This window comes from Callithrix jacchus, chromosome 5 (assembly GCF_049354715.1).
Source record: "Callithrix jacchus isolate 240 chromosome 5, calJac240_pri, whole genome shotgun sequence".
In the NCBI taxonomy this organism is placed as follows: Eukaryota; Metazoa; Chordata; class Mammalia; order Primates; family Cebidae; genus Callithrix; species Callithrix jacchus.
In genome coordinates, this window is record NC_133506.1 from 164678000 (window position 1) to 164695688 (window position 17689).

The 17689-nt window shown below is 40.8% G+C and overlaps 1 protein-coding gene across 1 annotated transcript in view; it reads left to right on the plus strand.

Annotated features, from left to right (window-relative positions):
• Positions 1-17689, plus strand: part of COG3 (component of oligomeric golgi complex 3) — a 68179-nt gene that overhangs the window by 45844 nt on the left and 4646 nt on the right. Inside the window, exons 17-22 of the mRNA XM_002749031.6 lie at positions 535-655; positions 3120-3208; positions 3299-3433; positions 9740-9815; positions 14735-14862; positions 15951-16049. Of these exons, the coding sequence (XP_002749077.3) occupies positions 535-655; positions 3120-3208; positions 3299-3433; positions 9740-9815; positions 14735-14862; positions 15951-16049 (648 nt within the window). The remainder of the gene's footprint in view (positions 1-534; positions 656-3119; positions 3209-3298; positions 3434-9739; positions 9816-14734; positions 14863-15950; positions 16050-17689) is intronic.

The following is a 17689-nucleotide window of genomic DNA, read 5'->3' on the forward strand; positions in this document are numbered from 1 at the left end:
TTTTTAAAGTAGAGCGAGCGACAATGCCAATAAGAGTTTGAAGCTGGTTGGGTGTGATGGCTCATGCCTGTAATCCCAGCACTTTGGGAGTCTAAGGCAGGTAGATCACCTGGGGTTGGGAGTTCGAGACCAGCCTGACCAACATGGAGAAACCCTGTCTCTACTAAAAATACAAAAATTAGCCGGGCATGGTGGAGCATTCCTGTAATCCAAGCTACGTGGGAGGCTGAGGCAGAGAATTGCTTGAAGCTGGGTGGTCGAGGCTGCAGTGAGCTGAGATCATGCCATTGCACTCCAGCCCCGGCAACAAGAGGGAAACTCAAAACTCAGTCTCCAAAAAAAAGAGTTTGAAGGAAGATTTTTTTTTTTTTAACTTAATTCTAGCATGGGGAGAGTTCATGGCACAACAAAAGGGAATTGACACCATAAAGCCATAAATGTGGGTAGATTACTGCTGACAAATAATGTATGCCTTATGTGCTCCTATTTTGATTTAATCTGTGATCATATCCATTTTTCTGTCTTATGATTTAGACTCAAATTGATGGACAACTTTTCTTAATTAAGCACCTTTTGATACTTCGTGAACAAATTGCTCCATTTCACACTGAATTCACCATTAAGGAAATTTCCCTGGACCTCAAGAAAACTAGAGGTACTTTGCTGTCCTGGCTGGCACACTCGGGCGTGTTTGCTCTGTCCAGATGTGTCAGCACAGGTTTTAGGTTTATTTTATGTTCATCTGCAATTTTTGCATGCTTTACTTGCTAAATATGTTACTTGTTCATACTACGCTGATCTGTCACCATCCTGATGACTTCTGACTTGCTGTATTTTCTTTATAAGGGGAACTGTATCTGGACATTTCAGTAATATTAGACTCTTTTACACTTTGCCACATTTCCTACAACCAGTTAAAATGTGAAAAATCAGTATAATAACTGCTTCCTAATAAGTGAGTAGTGTCAGCTAGTTGGGGTGATTTTAAGCGCTGAGTTGAGTTTGTCAGTTTATGAAAATTCAGGAAGTCAGCTGGGTAAAATAAGAAGAGTACTTGTCTAAGAATTTGAAAGAATTGGGTCTTGTTCCTGTCCCATCATTTCCTGGCCCTTGCATAATTTTGGGTGGGTGTTTCAGCTTCCCTACCCCACCTTCCTTTTGGGTAAAATGAGCATGATCAACTTGTCATGATACCTTCCTGAGGTTATCAAGGTCATTAAGACCGAAAATGAATGAAAACATATGTTCATGTCTTTCTAAGTTTCAGGCGCTTCATCATACTCCAGTGGTACTGAATCCGTAATCATGTAAGATGCGGTCTTTGAGCTGGAAATAGATACTAAATCATTTTGAGAAAGATGATTCATCCAGCCTAATGATTTGTCCCTGAGTTAGTAAGAGATGATTTTTAAAAGATCAAAGTAGCTATTGTCTAAGAGATTGATCGTAAGCAGTTAAAAACACCCCCGTGTCCCTTAATTACTTACAAATTTATGTAAACTTTACCTTAAACATTTCTAAGAGATTTATGCTCTGATGCCTTAAGCCATTCATTTATGTGATCAGTTAACCTCTCTTGAATGTTTTGGGGCAATTAAAAAAAAACCGGTCACTCAAATGATTTTCTACGTGTTCTGGTTTAGAGGAACCCAAAATATATGATTTTCAAGAATGACGGGTTTTAGTTCCCCAGTTGCTGTGCTTACCTGACAGTGGATTTGATTTCCCTCACCTGAGCCAGTGTGCCCTCATGGTGATTCCCCTTAAGCAGTCTGCTCTTTCTTATTCCCTGTCACTGTGTCTTGTCCCCCACGGAGAACGTATTTTGGTTCTGTAAAGTCTGTGTATGTGCTTTGTGATCCTTTAATTTTTGAATTTTTAAAATTTTTTTTCTCTGATCTTGGAAGTAGCATACCATTTGTTTTTGTTTTGTTTTGTTTTTATAAACAGGAGCCAGATTTCGTGGCTTTTGCCTTTATAGAACACATAGTTTTTTTTAAAGCTTATTCTCATCAGAGGCTTCCATCTCCCACCCATTCTGGTTATTTCATTCCTTTCTTTCAGTGTGAGGTGTGGGAATCGTGCTCTTACACCTTGAAGAATTCCCAGCTGCTGACAGTTCTCACTTTAAGTGATGGGAGGGAGCAGGGTTGATTTACTTTCTTTCATTTTTTTCTAATTTGTAATTTGTTGCTGCTTGGTTTTAGTGTAGATCAACTGAGGTGAAAGAAAGTGAAATATCTTGAGATTGTGGCAAAATTTGGTTGAAAGTGTTTTCCTACAAATCCTGCAAAGGCTGTGTAACCCTACCATTTTATTCTGTTTAGTGCGGACGGAATCTTTGAGGGGTCTTACAGGAAAGGTAGCAGACACAAAGCACCATTTACTAAATGTTTACTCTGAGTACTGAGCTGATAGAGGGAGGTCCTTGTTCTTTACCCCAGGCCAAGGCAGTAGGTATTACGGGAGCGTGTGCTTGCAAAACCAGGGCTGGAAGATTTCATGCTTTGCTCTATCTAGTCTGGCAAAGTAAAGACGTGCTTTTTCTTAATCACTTAATAATACTTGCTCTCTTTGCTTTCACGCCTCTAACCTCTCAAGACTAACGTTATATCATATTGCATTTGAACATCAATGAGACCTCGGCTAATACTTCGCATAGATTCTAGTTAGTCTGGAGGTTAAGGGGTAAATATGTCCTTTTGGTGTTTTCTTCTTGGCTGACACATTAGTTTATTTATTCTACTTCAAATGAATAAATTTCTGTGCCAGCCAGCTTTTAACAAAGAAGCTGGGTAAGTATACGAGTCTTTTTTAAAAACCTATTTAACATCCTAAAAGGAAAGCAGTGACATTTTAAGGTACCGATTACCATTTATCATTTTTCTTTTGGTAAGTGAATAATTGAGATGGATAGTCATTTTGCAATTCGAACTTCTAGAAAATAACTCTGTGAGTACTGTAGCCATCACTGGTGCTCATCTCACCCTCAGCCTTCCATGGAGGTGAGTTGGTGAAGGTGAATTGGCTTTTTGCCTTGTGGAGAACTGGTGTGTCTGACATGTGGCTTTACTGTTGAAACTGTACATGTTCACTGGATGAGTAATTTTGTTTCACAGATGCGGCATTTAAAATCCTGAACCCTATGACTGTTCCAAGATTTTTTAGGCTGAATAGCAACAATGCCTTGATAGAGTTCTTGTTGGAGGTGAGAAGTGGGAGATAAACAACATTCTTTACATGTCTGATAATTTCTAGGCACATAAAAACAGGAAGAAATTGTTATCTTCTTTTTAAGGGAACCCCTGAGATAAGAGAACATTATCTTGACTCTAAAAAAGACGTAGACCGTCATCTGAAATCAGCCTGTGAGCAGTTTATTCAGCAGCAGACCAAGCTGTTTGTGGAGCAGCTGGAGGAGTTCATGACGAAGGTATAGACCATGGTGCCTATTGGAAAGTCACTTTGCATCTTCCCTGGGTTTCCTGTTGAATTACCTCTTGTGTAAACTCTGGCAGAGGAGATGGTGAGCCCAAGTCTTAATGATTCTGTCTAGGAAATCACTGTGCTCCCCATTATGGATGCTGTTTGGTTTATGGACTTTCAGATACACTTGCACGGTTTTTGTTTTAAGAGGAAGAGTGGAAATACTGCAAAGCTAGTTATGGCTGACTCCTGGTTAGCTGTGTTCTGTTTACCCACCTTGTCGGTTATCTGCATGTGGGCTGGGAGTCCCACTTTGTTCTGGAATCTCACCTTCTCCTGGACCTGCATGTCAACAGCCAGAGTCCTGGGTACCAGGGTTTCCTGTTCCTAAAATGGGTGGCTTATTTTCCCCCTTGTTTTACATGCTATTCCTCTCTTCCGTTTTGTATGGAGAATTGAGAATTGAAGAGTTTATATCAGAGCATCGTTAGCCGCCGGATAGATGGATTAATTGTACAGTTAGTCCTCTTTAACTTTGCTAGTCGCTTCCTGGAAACTGTGACTTTAAGTGAAAAAGCATAAAATGAAACCAGTTTTTTTTCCTCATCAACAGTATAAGGAAACAACGTTGAACCGTGCAAGGAGACAACTTTGAGGACATGCTATGCATCATATCCCTTAAAGTCACAGTTTTCAGGGACCTATTGCTGATTTTCAGTTAGGACTGACTGTACGTGTGGATGGTATATTCTTTCTGACTCTGTCTTCTAAGCTAAAATCCATCAACTGGCGAATGCCAGCAAAGAGAAAAGCAGATCATGGCTATTTTCACATTCTTGCTTCAACCTACTCATTTTTTAAAAATTTAAGTATCATCACCAAGGACTTAAAGATTTTTATTTTTTAATCTTCACATTTTTTACTTTTTGAGACGGAGTCTCTAGTGCCCAGGCTCGAGCACAGTGGTGCGATCTTGGCTCACTGCAACCTCTGCCTCCCGGTTCAAGTGATTCTCCTGCCTCAGCCTCCCAAGTAGCTGGGACTAATTTTTGTATTTTCACTAGAGACGGGATTTCACCATGTTGGTCAGGCTAGTCTTGAACTCCTGACCTTATATGATCTGCCCGCCTTGGCCTCCCAAAGTGCTACGATTATAGACATGAGCCACCACGCCCTTCCTAAAGATGTTTAAGACATCTTGAAATTAGGTTGGGTGTGGCGGCTCATGCCTGTAATCCCAGCACTTTGGGAGGCTGAGACAGGAGGGTCGCTCGAGCCCCAGGAGTTTGGTACTGGGCAACATAGTGAAACCTAGTCTTTACAAAAAAGAAACAAAGTCAGCCATGTGTGGTGGCGTGTGCCTATAGTCCCAGCTACTCAGGAGGCTGAGGTGGGAAGATTTCTTGAGATGGGAGTCCAGGGTGCCGTGAGTCAAGATCATCCCACTGCACTCTGGCCTGGGTGGCAGAGTAAGACTGTCTCACAAAAAAAAAAAAGAAAGAAAAAAAAAAGTCTTTCTTGAAATTTTCGTTTATTAAGCCTCTACTGTGTACCCCAGACTTGTGTTAGAGGACATCATAAAAAGAATAAAAATGTGATGGCTCTTATTTTCAAATACGACTAATGTTAACTGGGCAGACTTCATATAGATATATATGTATATAAAATAACAGAGAGACAGCTAAGCAGTTGTTCATTAGAAACTTCTTGTGGGGTCCATCAACATTAAGACGTCTGAAGCCTGTGATAAAGACAGAAAATACAGGCTTTAAAAAATAATTAAAAAGGCCAAAATTGCACAGAAATGGTAAAGTACTCTTGTTTACCATGGCATATATTGCTTGTTAAGTGGATTTTACTCCACATATTTGGAGTATGTGTGTATTTACATGTTTTTTTTTTCCACCACAGAAATGTAAAAGGAGGGGGGGTTGAAATGCTTTCTCCCAGGTCTTGTTTTTCTAAAAAAGTTTTGAGTATTGGTACTTTGTAAGTTACAGATAACTTACAGTTTTTACTGAAACTACCCTCAAAAACGAGCTGGTAGATTGTGTATTTCTGGGAGAACACCCACAATAGTACTGGGGGGCAATATTATAGGTGAATATTTCACAATAACAGAACAGCAGAATAAGTCTGCTAAAATAAACAAGTTGATTATAATGAAATCTAGGATGAAAGGGTTGTTCTAGAGCAGCACAGTTTTTATAGAAATCAAGAGAATAAAAATAAAAATTCACACATGCCCATAATCCTGGCCACTCTTGGTGGCTGAGGTGGGAGGATGGCTGAACGTAGGAGTTTGAGACCAGCTTGTGCAACATAGCAAGACCCCATCTCAAAAAAATTTTTTTGAAAAAGTAAATAGAGGTTTATGTAGAAAATATTCCAAGTCTGAATTATATAATGGTTCTCCGTGGACATGCTACACTCGTGTAGCAGGGATCCCTGAACAAGTGTTCATGGCCCTGTTTCTGTGCTCCCTTTGTAATGGGATTGGGAAGGGAAAGGCATTGTCTCTCGTCCCACCTGATCAGTCTACCTGCAGCTGCCTCCCTTTTCCTCTGTCAACCCTGGGCCCTCACTGCTGCTCACTGAGTTTCTACTGAGTGCACACTGCAGCCTGGAGGACTGAGCATCCCTTTCATGGTGTCTTATTCCAGATTCAGGTCCCTTTCATCTGGCGGCATAAAGTGAGTCAGAGACAAAGATGCATACATGCATGCCTGTGCACGCGTGCGCGCATACACACACACACACACACACACACCCATTTGAGACACTGCATCTTAGAATTTATGGCCCAAAGACTTTTCTCTTTTTACCTGGTCACTGTTACTAGCATTCCAAAGAGGAAGAGGAAGACTTTATAGAAAACTTAAAAATGATTTTCTTTAGAGGTGAATCTCAGCGTTAATTAACTGCAAGTGAAGAATCTCATGCCTCTTTAATTTAGTTAGCATTTTGTTATTTTAATTTTTTTATTTTTGAGACAGAATCTTGCTCTGTCACCCAGGTCGCAGTACAGTGGCATGATATAGGCCCACTGCAACCTCTGCCTCCTGAATTCAGGCAATTCTTTTGGCTCAGCCTCCTGAGTAGCCGAGATTACAGATGTGTGTGCCACTGTGCCTGGCTAATTTTTTTATATTTTTAGTAGAGACGGGGGCTTTATGTCGTTGGCCAGGCTGGTCTTAAACTCCTGGCCTCAAGGGATCTGCCCGCCTTGGCCACCCAAAGCGCTGAGATTACAGGGGTGAGCCACCACACCCGGCCTTAGCACGTTATAAGGCAACTGGTGCTTGTCCCTCGATAAATGATTGCGGGAAAATCAACACCCATAATAGGTACAGACAGGAAACAGTCTTTCATCCCTCATTTGGATGTGTGTTTGTAGGTCTCGGTATTTATCATTTGGATGTAAGCCTCATCAAGAAAATGTCCTCAGCTTATTTCTCGGACTAATTTTTAACAATATGATGTATTACCTTGTGGAGAATATTTTTTGGTTGTCAGAAGGCTTGATTTTGAGCTTACAGAGTTAGGGCTTGATTTGGATCCCTTTCATCCACTGTAAATTGGCCTTGTTGTTTAGGTAGCTTCTTCCTCTGTGCTCCTTGGTGAGATGCTTTCCATACATTAATTCTTACTGTATATCCCTGGAACCTGGAGGAAGAGAAGCATCTTTATTTGACAGGTGGAATGTTCATGAGATAAACATTTTCTAAACATCTTCACCAGTCTGGTTTCTATTTACTATCTGATGTTTGGTATAATTATTGGTCTTAACCGGGAAAAAATAAAATAAGTACTAGAAGAGCCCATGTGATCTGTTGCCTCATTTCCTGCCGCTGGAAGAATAACCTCTTCTCTAAGTGTTGGGCCTGAGGAAATGTAACACTATTGTAAGGGTTAGGAGTAGAGGCTTCTGTGAAAACATTTGACTTAGTTTCTACCAAACTTCAAAAACTTGATACTTTTTCATTGTTCTAGAATTCCATTGTACTGAATGTTGCTTGAAAGGAACTGTGAAATAGGACTTGGGATGGGAGTGGGTGTAGTGGGAGTGGGTGTAGTGGGAGTGGGTGTAGGAGAAAGCACAGAACTTCGTGGTGTCACGGCAGCTGAGGCCGAGATCCTACAACTCCTGCCACCTTCTGAGTGAAGTTAAGGTTTTCACGAGGACACAACAAGATCATCTGGGCATCTGTAACGTGCTTGCTGCAGAAATGTTATTTTGTAGTACAGTTTGACAAATTTGAGGTGAAGATTTTGCTTTATCAAAAAGTCTAAACTAAGGCATTTTAAAAGAAGTATGATTTCAGGTTTGTGGGTAAGCCTAAAAGTGTTTTTTCTGATGGGACCAGTTTATGCTAAAAACTCAGACATATGTGTAAAACATTCATTTTCTTTCAAGCAATTTGATAAAGTATTATGAGTCTACCTTAATATTCCCTCTGAAGTGTTGTAAATTTCCTCAGTAACACTATAAACTTACATTCTTTTCTTGATCTAGTGCATGTAACAGAGTTTGCATTCCTGCTCTCAAGGAGATGTAACCTAAAGGGAAATCAAGGCAGAATAAAATGAGGCTCCCACTGCTTCCCTTGATTAGCCTCCAAGAAAATGGGGCTAACGGGGGGTTGCTCTTTAAGGTTTGACTTAAAGATAAGTAAACTATCTGGATAGTAAAGAGAGATGAATATACTGGTTTATATTTGTTTCCAACATAAACATAACTGTGGGAACCTAAATATATATAAATATATGAAACTGATTACATTTTGGAGCAGTGTAACAGCAGACAGCCATTACCATTAAAACTGCCGGGATGGGCGCGGGGGCTCACGCCTGTAATCCCAGCACTTCAGGAGGCTGAGGCGGGAGGATCACGAGGTCAAGAGATCAAGACCATCCTGGCCAACACAGTAAAACCCCATCTTGGGTGTGGTGGCACACGCCTGTAGTCCCAGCTATTCCAGAGGCTGAGGCAGGAGAATCACTTGAACTTGGGAGGTGGAGATTGCAGTGAGTCAAGATTGCACTACTGCACTCCAACCTGCAGACAGAGTGAGACTCTGTCTCAAAAACGAAATGAAAATAGCAACAAAAACTCTTGGACACGGGAGAATGACCAGACTGTAGATATAAGTGGGGAAAAAACGTTCACAGAACACCGTTCCCGGATTCATAAATGTAGAAATATTGATATATTTATATTTTTACAACGGAAAATATTTTGGATAGCACACACTAAAGTGTGAATGTATTTTTCTTTTAGCATTGTCTGCTATCTATAATATACATAATTCATTTTTAAAGTGCATCTCAAAAAATAAAGGTATGGAGAGAGATGGAGTGGGAGGAGGAAAGAGGTGATTTTATACAGGTGGGCAGTAGGAGCGAAGGCCTAGAGTGGTCCAGGAGGAGAAAGAGAAACTAGAAATAAAGTAGAAATAGAGGGGGACTGAAGAGACCTTGTGTCTGCCTATCCTCTGCCTAAATGTTTGTATGGCCTTTTGTATGAGAAACCTAGAGCTCGTGCTCAGGTTTTTCTAATGAGACTTTCCTGCAAGGCCACGGCCATGGACTATGTTTGGCACAGGACTGTCCATTTTAAAACATATTTTATACAGTTTCTCTCTCTCATCCTCCCCAGCTACCCTGTAGCTCCACTGTAGCTTACTGTCTTAGAAACAGTCTTGTTCAAGCAGCTAAATGCCCTATTTTGGATCCACTTCTTGATATTGCTGCTAAGGAATGAAAAGAGATGACTAGAAGATGGGCATTCAGGTCTGTCTTTAGCACTGATTGGTCATATGTGCCTTTTGATCATATTTGAAAACCTTATTTGTTTGTTTTAATGACATTCTCTCTGCCTGTGATACAATAAGAACAATGAGTCTCCAGTTAGAAAGGAGATTTTGTCCAGCTAGGGTGACATTTTTCTAATTGCATAGAAAAATAATTTCATATTGATGTAACAGTCCCCTAAGAGAGGCCTGTTTTATGTTGACATTTCTCTGGGGCTTCATTCTGGTCTTCCTAGTGGGAAGTATTTCGGGTAGAATGCCTCAGGATGTTTGTATGATTTTTAGCAAGATAACCATATGCCTTGAAATCATAAAAGACATTTCACTAAAAATGTTGATTACCTGTAAAGGATGATGAGATATGATGCATTTTTGTTAGGGCTGCAATCTGATTATCATTGTGTGTTAATAGGTGTAAATGGTGTTTGTATCTCTCGAGACCAGTACCGTCTAATCCGTCACTGATGAAATGAAACTTTTCTTTTTGTCTCCTCTATTAGGTTTCAGCGTTAAAAGCAATGGCCAGTCAGGGAGGCCCCAAGTATACTCTGTCACAGCAGCCTTGGGCACAGCCAGGTACTCTGATCTGAGCATGCTGGGTTTCTTTTTTAGGGTGGGATTCACCTGCATTGATCGAGTGCTCACTGTGACGGCTTCCCTTCACTCTGGGTGCTGCAGTCTGAGTTAATACAGGCTTCAGTTTGGAGCTGACAGGTCTTAACTGGCCCGCACGACTTGCATTCCAAGGAAGGGAGAAGGTTTTCTGAAAAATCACCCAGTTAAAAATAAAATACGGCTAAGCTGGGAACGCGCTGAGTCTGTCGATTTCTGTTCACCCCCTATCCACTGTGTTCAAGCTTTGACGATAGGAAGAAATTATGGAGACTGTACCTACTCTCAAGTATATGAAGAAATGTTGGGCTACTGTTTTGTTCCACATTTTGTCCAAGTTTATATCCTCTGTTGACATTTTAGAGTATTTGAAAAAAAAAAGGTAAAAATCGAGGTGTCAGTTGGGAGTTGGCAGGCATGCTATTTTCTGATTGGCAGTGTATTCGAGATGTGCCTAGTCTTACTTTACTTAAATGTAAATTTTTTTGTGCTGGAGGGTTTTGGTTTTTTTTTTTTTTTTGGTCTTTAGCGGTAGACGTTTAAAATCACGACTAACTTTGTGAGTTATTTTTGGTACATCTTGCGGCATTTTAAGTTGCCATTAAACCAGAATAAATCATGTTGTTAAATTGATATTCTTGGCCATTCCCTGGCCAATATTGTGATAGAAAGCCTTTGAAATGAAAATGGGCAACATGGCGGAAGCCTGAGTGTTTTAATTACGGGTAAGCTGTGTCCAAGTTAGAGGGCAGCTTTCGCTCAGTGAGAGAGATCCAGAAAGTGATTCTGGCTTCACACCCGTGAAAAGCTGGCATGCGCAGGCACCTAATCTGGAATCAACTCTTTAACATGATTGGCTTTCCATATTGAAAGAGCATTATATCTGTTGGGTATTTATTTTCTTTGGTAAAAAGGATTGAAGCTGTTCAAAGCCTCCAAAATTTTTAATTTTTTTTTTTTTTTTTTTTTTTTTTTTTGATTTGGAGTCTCGCTCTGTCACCCAGGCTGGAGGGCAGTGGCATGATCTTGGCTCACTGCAACCTCTGGCTCCCGGGTTCAAGCAAGTCTGTCTCAGCCTCCTAAGTAGCTGGGATTACAGGGGCCCGCCCCTATACTGGGCTAAGTTTTTTATTTTTAGTAGAGACAGGGTTTCACTGTGTTGGCCAGGCTGGTCTCGAACTCCTGACCTCAGGCAATCTGCCTGCCTCAGCCTCCTAAACGGCTGGGATTACAGGCTTGAGCCACCACACCCGACCTCAAAATGTTTAATTATTAATGCCTCAGGTTAACTTGAAGTTGAACTGAGAAGTTAAAAGTGTTGCTAAGTATCATTTAGGAAGATTTGTAAATATAGAGAATGTCAGTTGTCTTTGAAAGGAAGATACATAGGATTTTGTTTCAAAGGTTCCTCATGTGAACTTTGATGATATCAATACAGGTTTGAGTTGATTTGTTTTATTGCAAATAAACTTCGTAATATTCTTTAGGTCTTTGGTTTACCATGATGCAGATAAGGAGTGTTCTAACTGTCTTTATTATTTTAAACGTTGTATTGTGTGTGAAATAGAAATCTTTGACGTCTTACTGTAAGAGTACACTTAATACGGAGTACACTCTGCCAGAAGACAGAAAGTCAGTTCTTTTACTGCCAATACTGGGAATGCTGATCATAGCCTGGCGTAGTACTAACCACCTCTTTTGATTCCTCACAGTCAAGAGGCAGCCTTTTCAATTCACAACTCGGCTCACCTCTTGAAGGAACTCTTCTTTGGGGATTTATTGGAGCCTTTGACTCAAGGTTCCAATTACTGTTACAGGGCTTAGTTAGAAATAGGAGCTGACTTTTATTTTGAACATTTATGTAAATGAAACTCTTGGGTACAATAAATGTGTGTTAAGATAGATAGAAACCAGTACCGCTAAGCCCAGTGTCTTGATGCATAATTAATGTATTGCTCTTTCCCCTTTGGAAAGATCCTTTTCCTCAAAATAGGGGCCGTCATTTTCTCGAGTGGAACCCAATAGGATTCAAGGTGTTAGATGTGCTCTTAAGCATGACTAGAATTTAGAATTGCCATAGTAAAGCAGGAGTGGCTAAAAGGAAACGACAGGACAGATCGAAGTAGGACCTGCTGCTTTGCCGTTTAAGCCATTTCCTTCCTTCCTTAGTGGGGAGATCTTAGTGACAGTTCGGTTCATCATGTAGTCGTGTCCCCCATCACATTGAGGCACACTGGAGGTATGGAGTTGGTTTTTAGGAATCTGCAGTACTTGAAGCCCACACTTGAATGTCAAAGAGAGGCTTATGGCCCCTTGGGGTGGGAGCATTGAGAACAATCCAGGAACTGTCTTGGGTCCCTCCGCCCTAAAAGCTGAGGGTTACTGGTTCATTCAGACTTGGTCAGGTTCTCAGGGGTCATCTCGTGGTAAACTCATGAGAGAGTGAGTTATAAATTAGGATGCCCATTCGTTAATTCTCTGACAAACCTTTTTTAGGAAGTAGAGAACACTTTAGTCGCCAGCCTGCGTACCCACTTTCTGCTTATCAAGGGCTCTGAAGACCGAGTTAGTGATCCCTGAGGCATGTTAGTAACGATAGAACCAGAGCACATGGAAGTAAGGGTCCAGAAGGACCTTTCATCTTTAGTGAAAAATAAGCAGTTCCTGAATTCTTTATTCTTTTTTTGAGAGTATCAGAGGCATTTGAAGCAGAGCAACTCCAACTTGAGAGAGGGCTGGGAAAAATGGGGGTGGGACGTGCTGGGCTGCGTTCTCAGGTTAGGGACCCCAGCCTCTAGATGTTTGCATTTAAGGAAACAGACTAATAACACACTAAACAGACCCAGGCCGAGGAACGTCCTGATATCTTGAGGACAAAAGCATTCCTAATTTTGCTTTAAACATAATAATATTGATTCTTGCAAAATAGAGCAATTAAGAAATATTAACCCTTTATCACAAAGTAGCAGAGTACATTTCCCCATGATGTTTTCTGTTATCTTATGTATAAACAAGCATTGTACCTGGGGTGGACACGCTCTTCCTTTCACTTTTACAGAGAACACCCTCCTCTGTCTACGGAGTAGCTATTCTTTCACCACTTGACTGTTCTTTTGAGACGGAGTCTCACTCTGTTGCCCAGGCTGGAGTGCAGTGGCGCGATCTCTGCTCACTGCAACCTCTGCCTCCTGGGTTCAAGTGTTTCTCCTGCCTTAGCCTCCCAAGTAGCTGGGACTACAGTTACGTGCCACCATGCCTGGCTAATTTTTTTTTTTTTTAATTTTTAGTAGAGATGGGGTTTCACCATGTTAGCCAGGATGGTCTCGATCTCCTGACCTTGTGATCTGCACGCCTAGGCCTCCCAAAGTGCTGGGATTACAGGCGTGAACCACCACGCCCGGCCTTCACCAGTTTACTTTCTTAACAAACTTGCTTTTAATTTATACTGTAGACTTGCCCTGAATTCTTTCTCGCATGAGATCCAAGCACCCTCTCTTGGGGTCTGGATCAGGACCCTTTCCGGTAACAAGATCATTGGTACTTTCTTACCCTGCTTTACTACAACTTTCCTCCATTAAAAAAAATATGTTTACATGGTACACTGTTTGAACTATGAAGAGCTATAAAATGAAAAGTAATGATACTTTCTACCTCCAAACCAATCCTTCTCTCAAAGGTGACTACTGTTAAAGCTTTTTTCCCAACATTGTTTATGTGTATACTAGCATATGTGGACTTAACTATCACCCAGATGAGATTGTACTAGACCCCATGCTTTTTCACTTCCTGTGTATTTTAGAGGCCTTTCTGTATAGCATATCCAACTGGATCCGTTCTATTTATTGGATGTGTTGAATACATCACTATAGCATGCTTTCTTTTGTAATTCTTGTAATGGAAAGTTAAATTATTTGCAGTTTCTGTTTTTCCTTATACTCTTAACTGCTTTGTATACTCATATCTTGTTATTTTTTGAGTATCTCCATAGAGTAAATTTCTGGCAGTGGAAATGCTAAAGGAAAGAATATCCGCATTTTCAGTTTTGCTAGATACTGCCCAATATTTTTCCAAAGAGGTTGAACCATCCTGTACTTCCATCAGCAGTACACAAAGATGTGTGTGTCTCCATACCCTCATCAAACATGAACATCACAATCTTAGTATATTTTGCCAATCATTTGTAAATATCTCACCACTTTAATTTACACTTATTTAATTATGAGTGAGGTTGAGCATCTTTATAATTGTTGATCATCTTTTTTCCTTGTAGTTTTCTGATAACTTCTTTTAAATACTTTGTACAGATGACTGCTCTCCTTTTCTATGTAACTCCTTCAGACACTACACTTGGGTTTCATACTTATTTTTGTTATAACATTTTGGGATTCTGTTCCCTTTCTCGTAACACAGCATAAGAATATAACAAACAGATATTTAATTCCCCTTAAATATATGTGGATGTTTTCTGAATGATCTAAGTGTCTCTTACTGTGAGTCACTTCTGCAGATGAACAAACTCATTCATTATGAAGTAATTCTTGCTAGTGTCTCCCCGAGAATGACTTTTTTTTTTAACCTTAATCTCTTACCTCCAAATTCCAAAGGTATATGTTACAGTCTCCCCATATTCTCTTATGAGTGTCCTGAAGCCTGCTAGGGGAGTTATTTTGCTGCCTTAACCCTTGGGAATAGAATTTTGTGTAGTAGATATTTAGTGAGTGTTTATAGGACTTAGAATTAAACTTGGTAAATAAGCTATAAAAATGAAAGAAATTCTTTGGGGGAAATAATTGGTTTCTTCTCCCTTTATTCCCCTCTGGATTAAAATGGAAATATTTCTTTTCTTTTTCTCTGCGACACTAACGGGGTTAATTTCTTTCCAGCAAAGGTCAGTGACCTCGCGGCAGCTGCGTATAAGACAATAAAAACGAAGCTGCCTGCGACGCTGAGAAGCATGTCCTTGTACTTGTCCAATAGAGACACCGAGTTCATCTTGTTTAAGCCAGTGAGGGTGAGTATCGGACGACTCATCTGAATGTTGGTGGGTGACTTCAAGTACTCTCTGCCTCATTCACGTTTTCTTTTTCCCACAGCCATGTGAAAATGTTGGTACTAGTTCTAGTGACGTGGAGTAGTCACTGTGATTCAGGGAAGGCTTACAGAGCCTGCCTCTGTCTGATTATCTTTTTTTCTCACTGTCACTTTGTCTGGAATTGTTAATGTTACTATTGAAAGTAGAAATTAGTACATAAAAAAACTCAGACCCTTACATTGCATGTGGCCCAGCTCTCAAGAGAGCAGCACTTCAGGAATTATGCCCCATTTCACGGGTGAGTAGTAGAAGTAAATGGCTTGCAGCGGCCACCAAGGGATTAAATGTCACAGCAATTTAGGGCCCATAACTTCCAGCTCTGCGTCGAGCTCCTGTCCTTACCCAAGGCTTTGGTTGATTTTTAAAATCTATTTTATGTGTCTAGGAACTTTATGGTCTTTTGTGTAAGAAATTGTTGCAGAAGACTCTTAAAATTATTCTCTGGGGGGACAAGGCTCGCTAGAGTTTAGTTTTCCTGGGAGGTGTTGGTGATGAGTCTTCGTCAGGTTGTGCCAGCTTTGAAATACTAAGAGCAAATTATATGTCTTTGTGAGATCATGAAAGACGCATTGCCTCCACTGTCTTTGGCAAATACTGCTAGTATTTAACATTCCTGGTGCTTCATGTTTAAGTCAACTCACGGCCGGGCGCGGTGGCTCATGCCTGTAATCCCAGCACTTTGGGAGGCCGAGGCGGGTGGATCACGAGGTCAAGAGATCGAGACCATCCTGGTCAACATGGTGAAACCCCGTCTCTACTAAAAATACAAAAAATTAGCTGGGCATGGTGGCGCGTGCCTGTAATCCCAGCTACTCAGGAGGCTGAGGCAGGAGAATTGCCTGAACCCAGGAGGCGGAGGTTGCGGTGAGCCGAGATCGCGCCATTGCACTCCAGCCTGGGTAACAAGAGGGAAACTCCGTCTCAAAGAAAAATAAATTAATTAGTTAAAAAAAATTTAAAAAAATAAGTCAACTCACTTCATGTGATCTCCTCTCCTCCTTTCTAAGAATAATATTCAGCGAGTCTTCCAGAAGTTCCACGTCCTGCTGAAGGAAGAGTTCAGCCCTGAGGACGTCCAGATCATTGCCTGTCCGTCCATGGAGCAGGTACTTGGTGGACTGAAGAGCCTTAGTACTTTTTTGCTCTCTTGGTTATTTCACTTGAGTAGATAATGTCTTTGAGCAAACATTTAGTTTTAATTTTATTCTGATGAGTAAGAATTCAGACTTTGAATTGTTCTCCCAAACTGTTGGGGGATGATTTTAGAATTTTCGGCTGCTGTTTAACCCTTTCTGATATGACTGTGGCTGTGTTTAAGAGAATGACCTGTTTGTAAAAGTCTCAAATAGTGACATTTAGCTTGTTGAAACATTTTGTTTGAAATAGGCATACAAAATTTTAAACCATAGGTTATTGGGGTACAGGTAGTGTTTGGTTACACGAGTAACTTTGTTAGTGGTGACCTGTGAGATCCTGATGCACCTGTCACCCGAGCGGTGTACACCGCACCTTTTTGTGGACTTTTAATAACTTGCATATTAAAAAAAGGGAAGTTATTGAGTACTGAGTGTGTATTAGGAGGAGCCTGGTGCTGTGGAGGATATTTTATTTCTGGTCTTCAGTTTGGGATAGTTTAGAAATGTAGTATGTGCTAAGGACTGGAGAATTTGGGGAGACTGATCAGGCTGGCAAGAGGATCAGTTGGACTAGAGAATTCGGGGATGTGTAGGGTTAGGGGGACAGGACTAGGCAATGACGAGTGTAGATAAATCTTGCGTTTTTTTTATTTTTGTTTTTGTTTTGAAACGGAGCCTCATTTTGTTGCCCAGGCTGGAGTCCAATGGTGCAATCTCGGCTCACTGCAACCTCTGCCTCTCGGATTCATGCAGTTCTTGTGCCTCAGCCTCCTAAATAGCTGGGACTATAGGCACCTGCTACCATGCCCATTGAAATTTTGTAGTTTTTGGTAGACAGGGGGTTTCACCATGTTAGCCAGGCTGGTCTTGAACTCCTGGCCTCAAGTGATCTGCCTGCCTCAGCTTCCCAAAGTGCTGGGATTACAGGCACCTGGCCAGAATCTTTTGAGGAGTGTTATTGTAGGGGGGAGGAGAAAAATGGGGGGGGTGGTAGCTGGAGGGAGAAATGGGGTCTTTTTAAAATTGAGATGTAGTTCATATACCATACAACTCATCTTTTTAAAGTGCGGAGTTCAGTGGTGTTTAGTGTATTCACAGAGTTGTGCGTTCATCACCACTGTCTAGTTCTAGAACATTTTCATTACTTCCCAAAGAGCCCCCTAACCCATTAGCAGAGCTCCATCTCCCCCTCGTCTGTCTGTGGATTTGCCTATTCTGGATATTTCGTTAACTGGAGTCATACAATATGTGGTCTCACAATAGCTGCTGCTCTCATTCACCTAGTGTGTTTCCGAGGCTCATCCATGTTGTGTGTGTCAGAGCTTCGTGTTTATGGCTGTATATATTCCTTTATGTGGATAGATGGGTCCTATTTTAAAAAGCTATTTGTGTTGTCCTAGGATATTTGTGCAGTCCAAATATTTCTTAATAGTTTATTTGAAGTAATTACTTTCTATGTGATTGTACCACTAAGTTGATACGTAGTTGGTTTTCTTTTCAATATTTACAGATTTTTTTTCCATTTTAATTTTGTGTCTTAATGATGTAAAATCCTTACATGATCAGAAATACAGAACAAGTTACATTTGGAGAAGTCTTGTTCCTTTTCC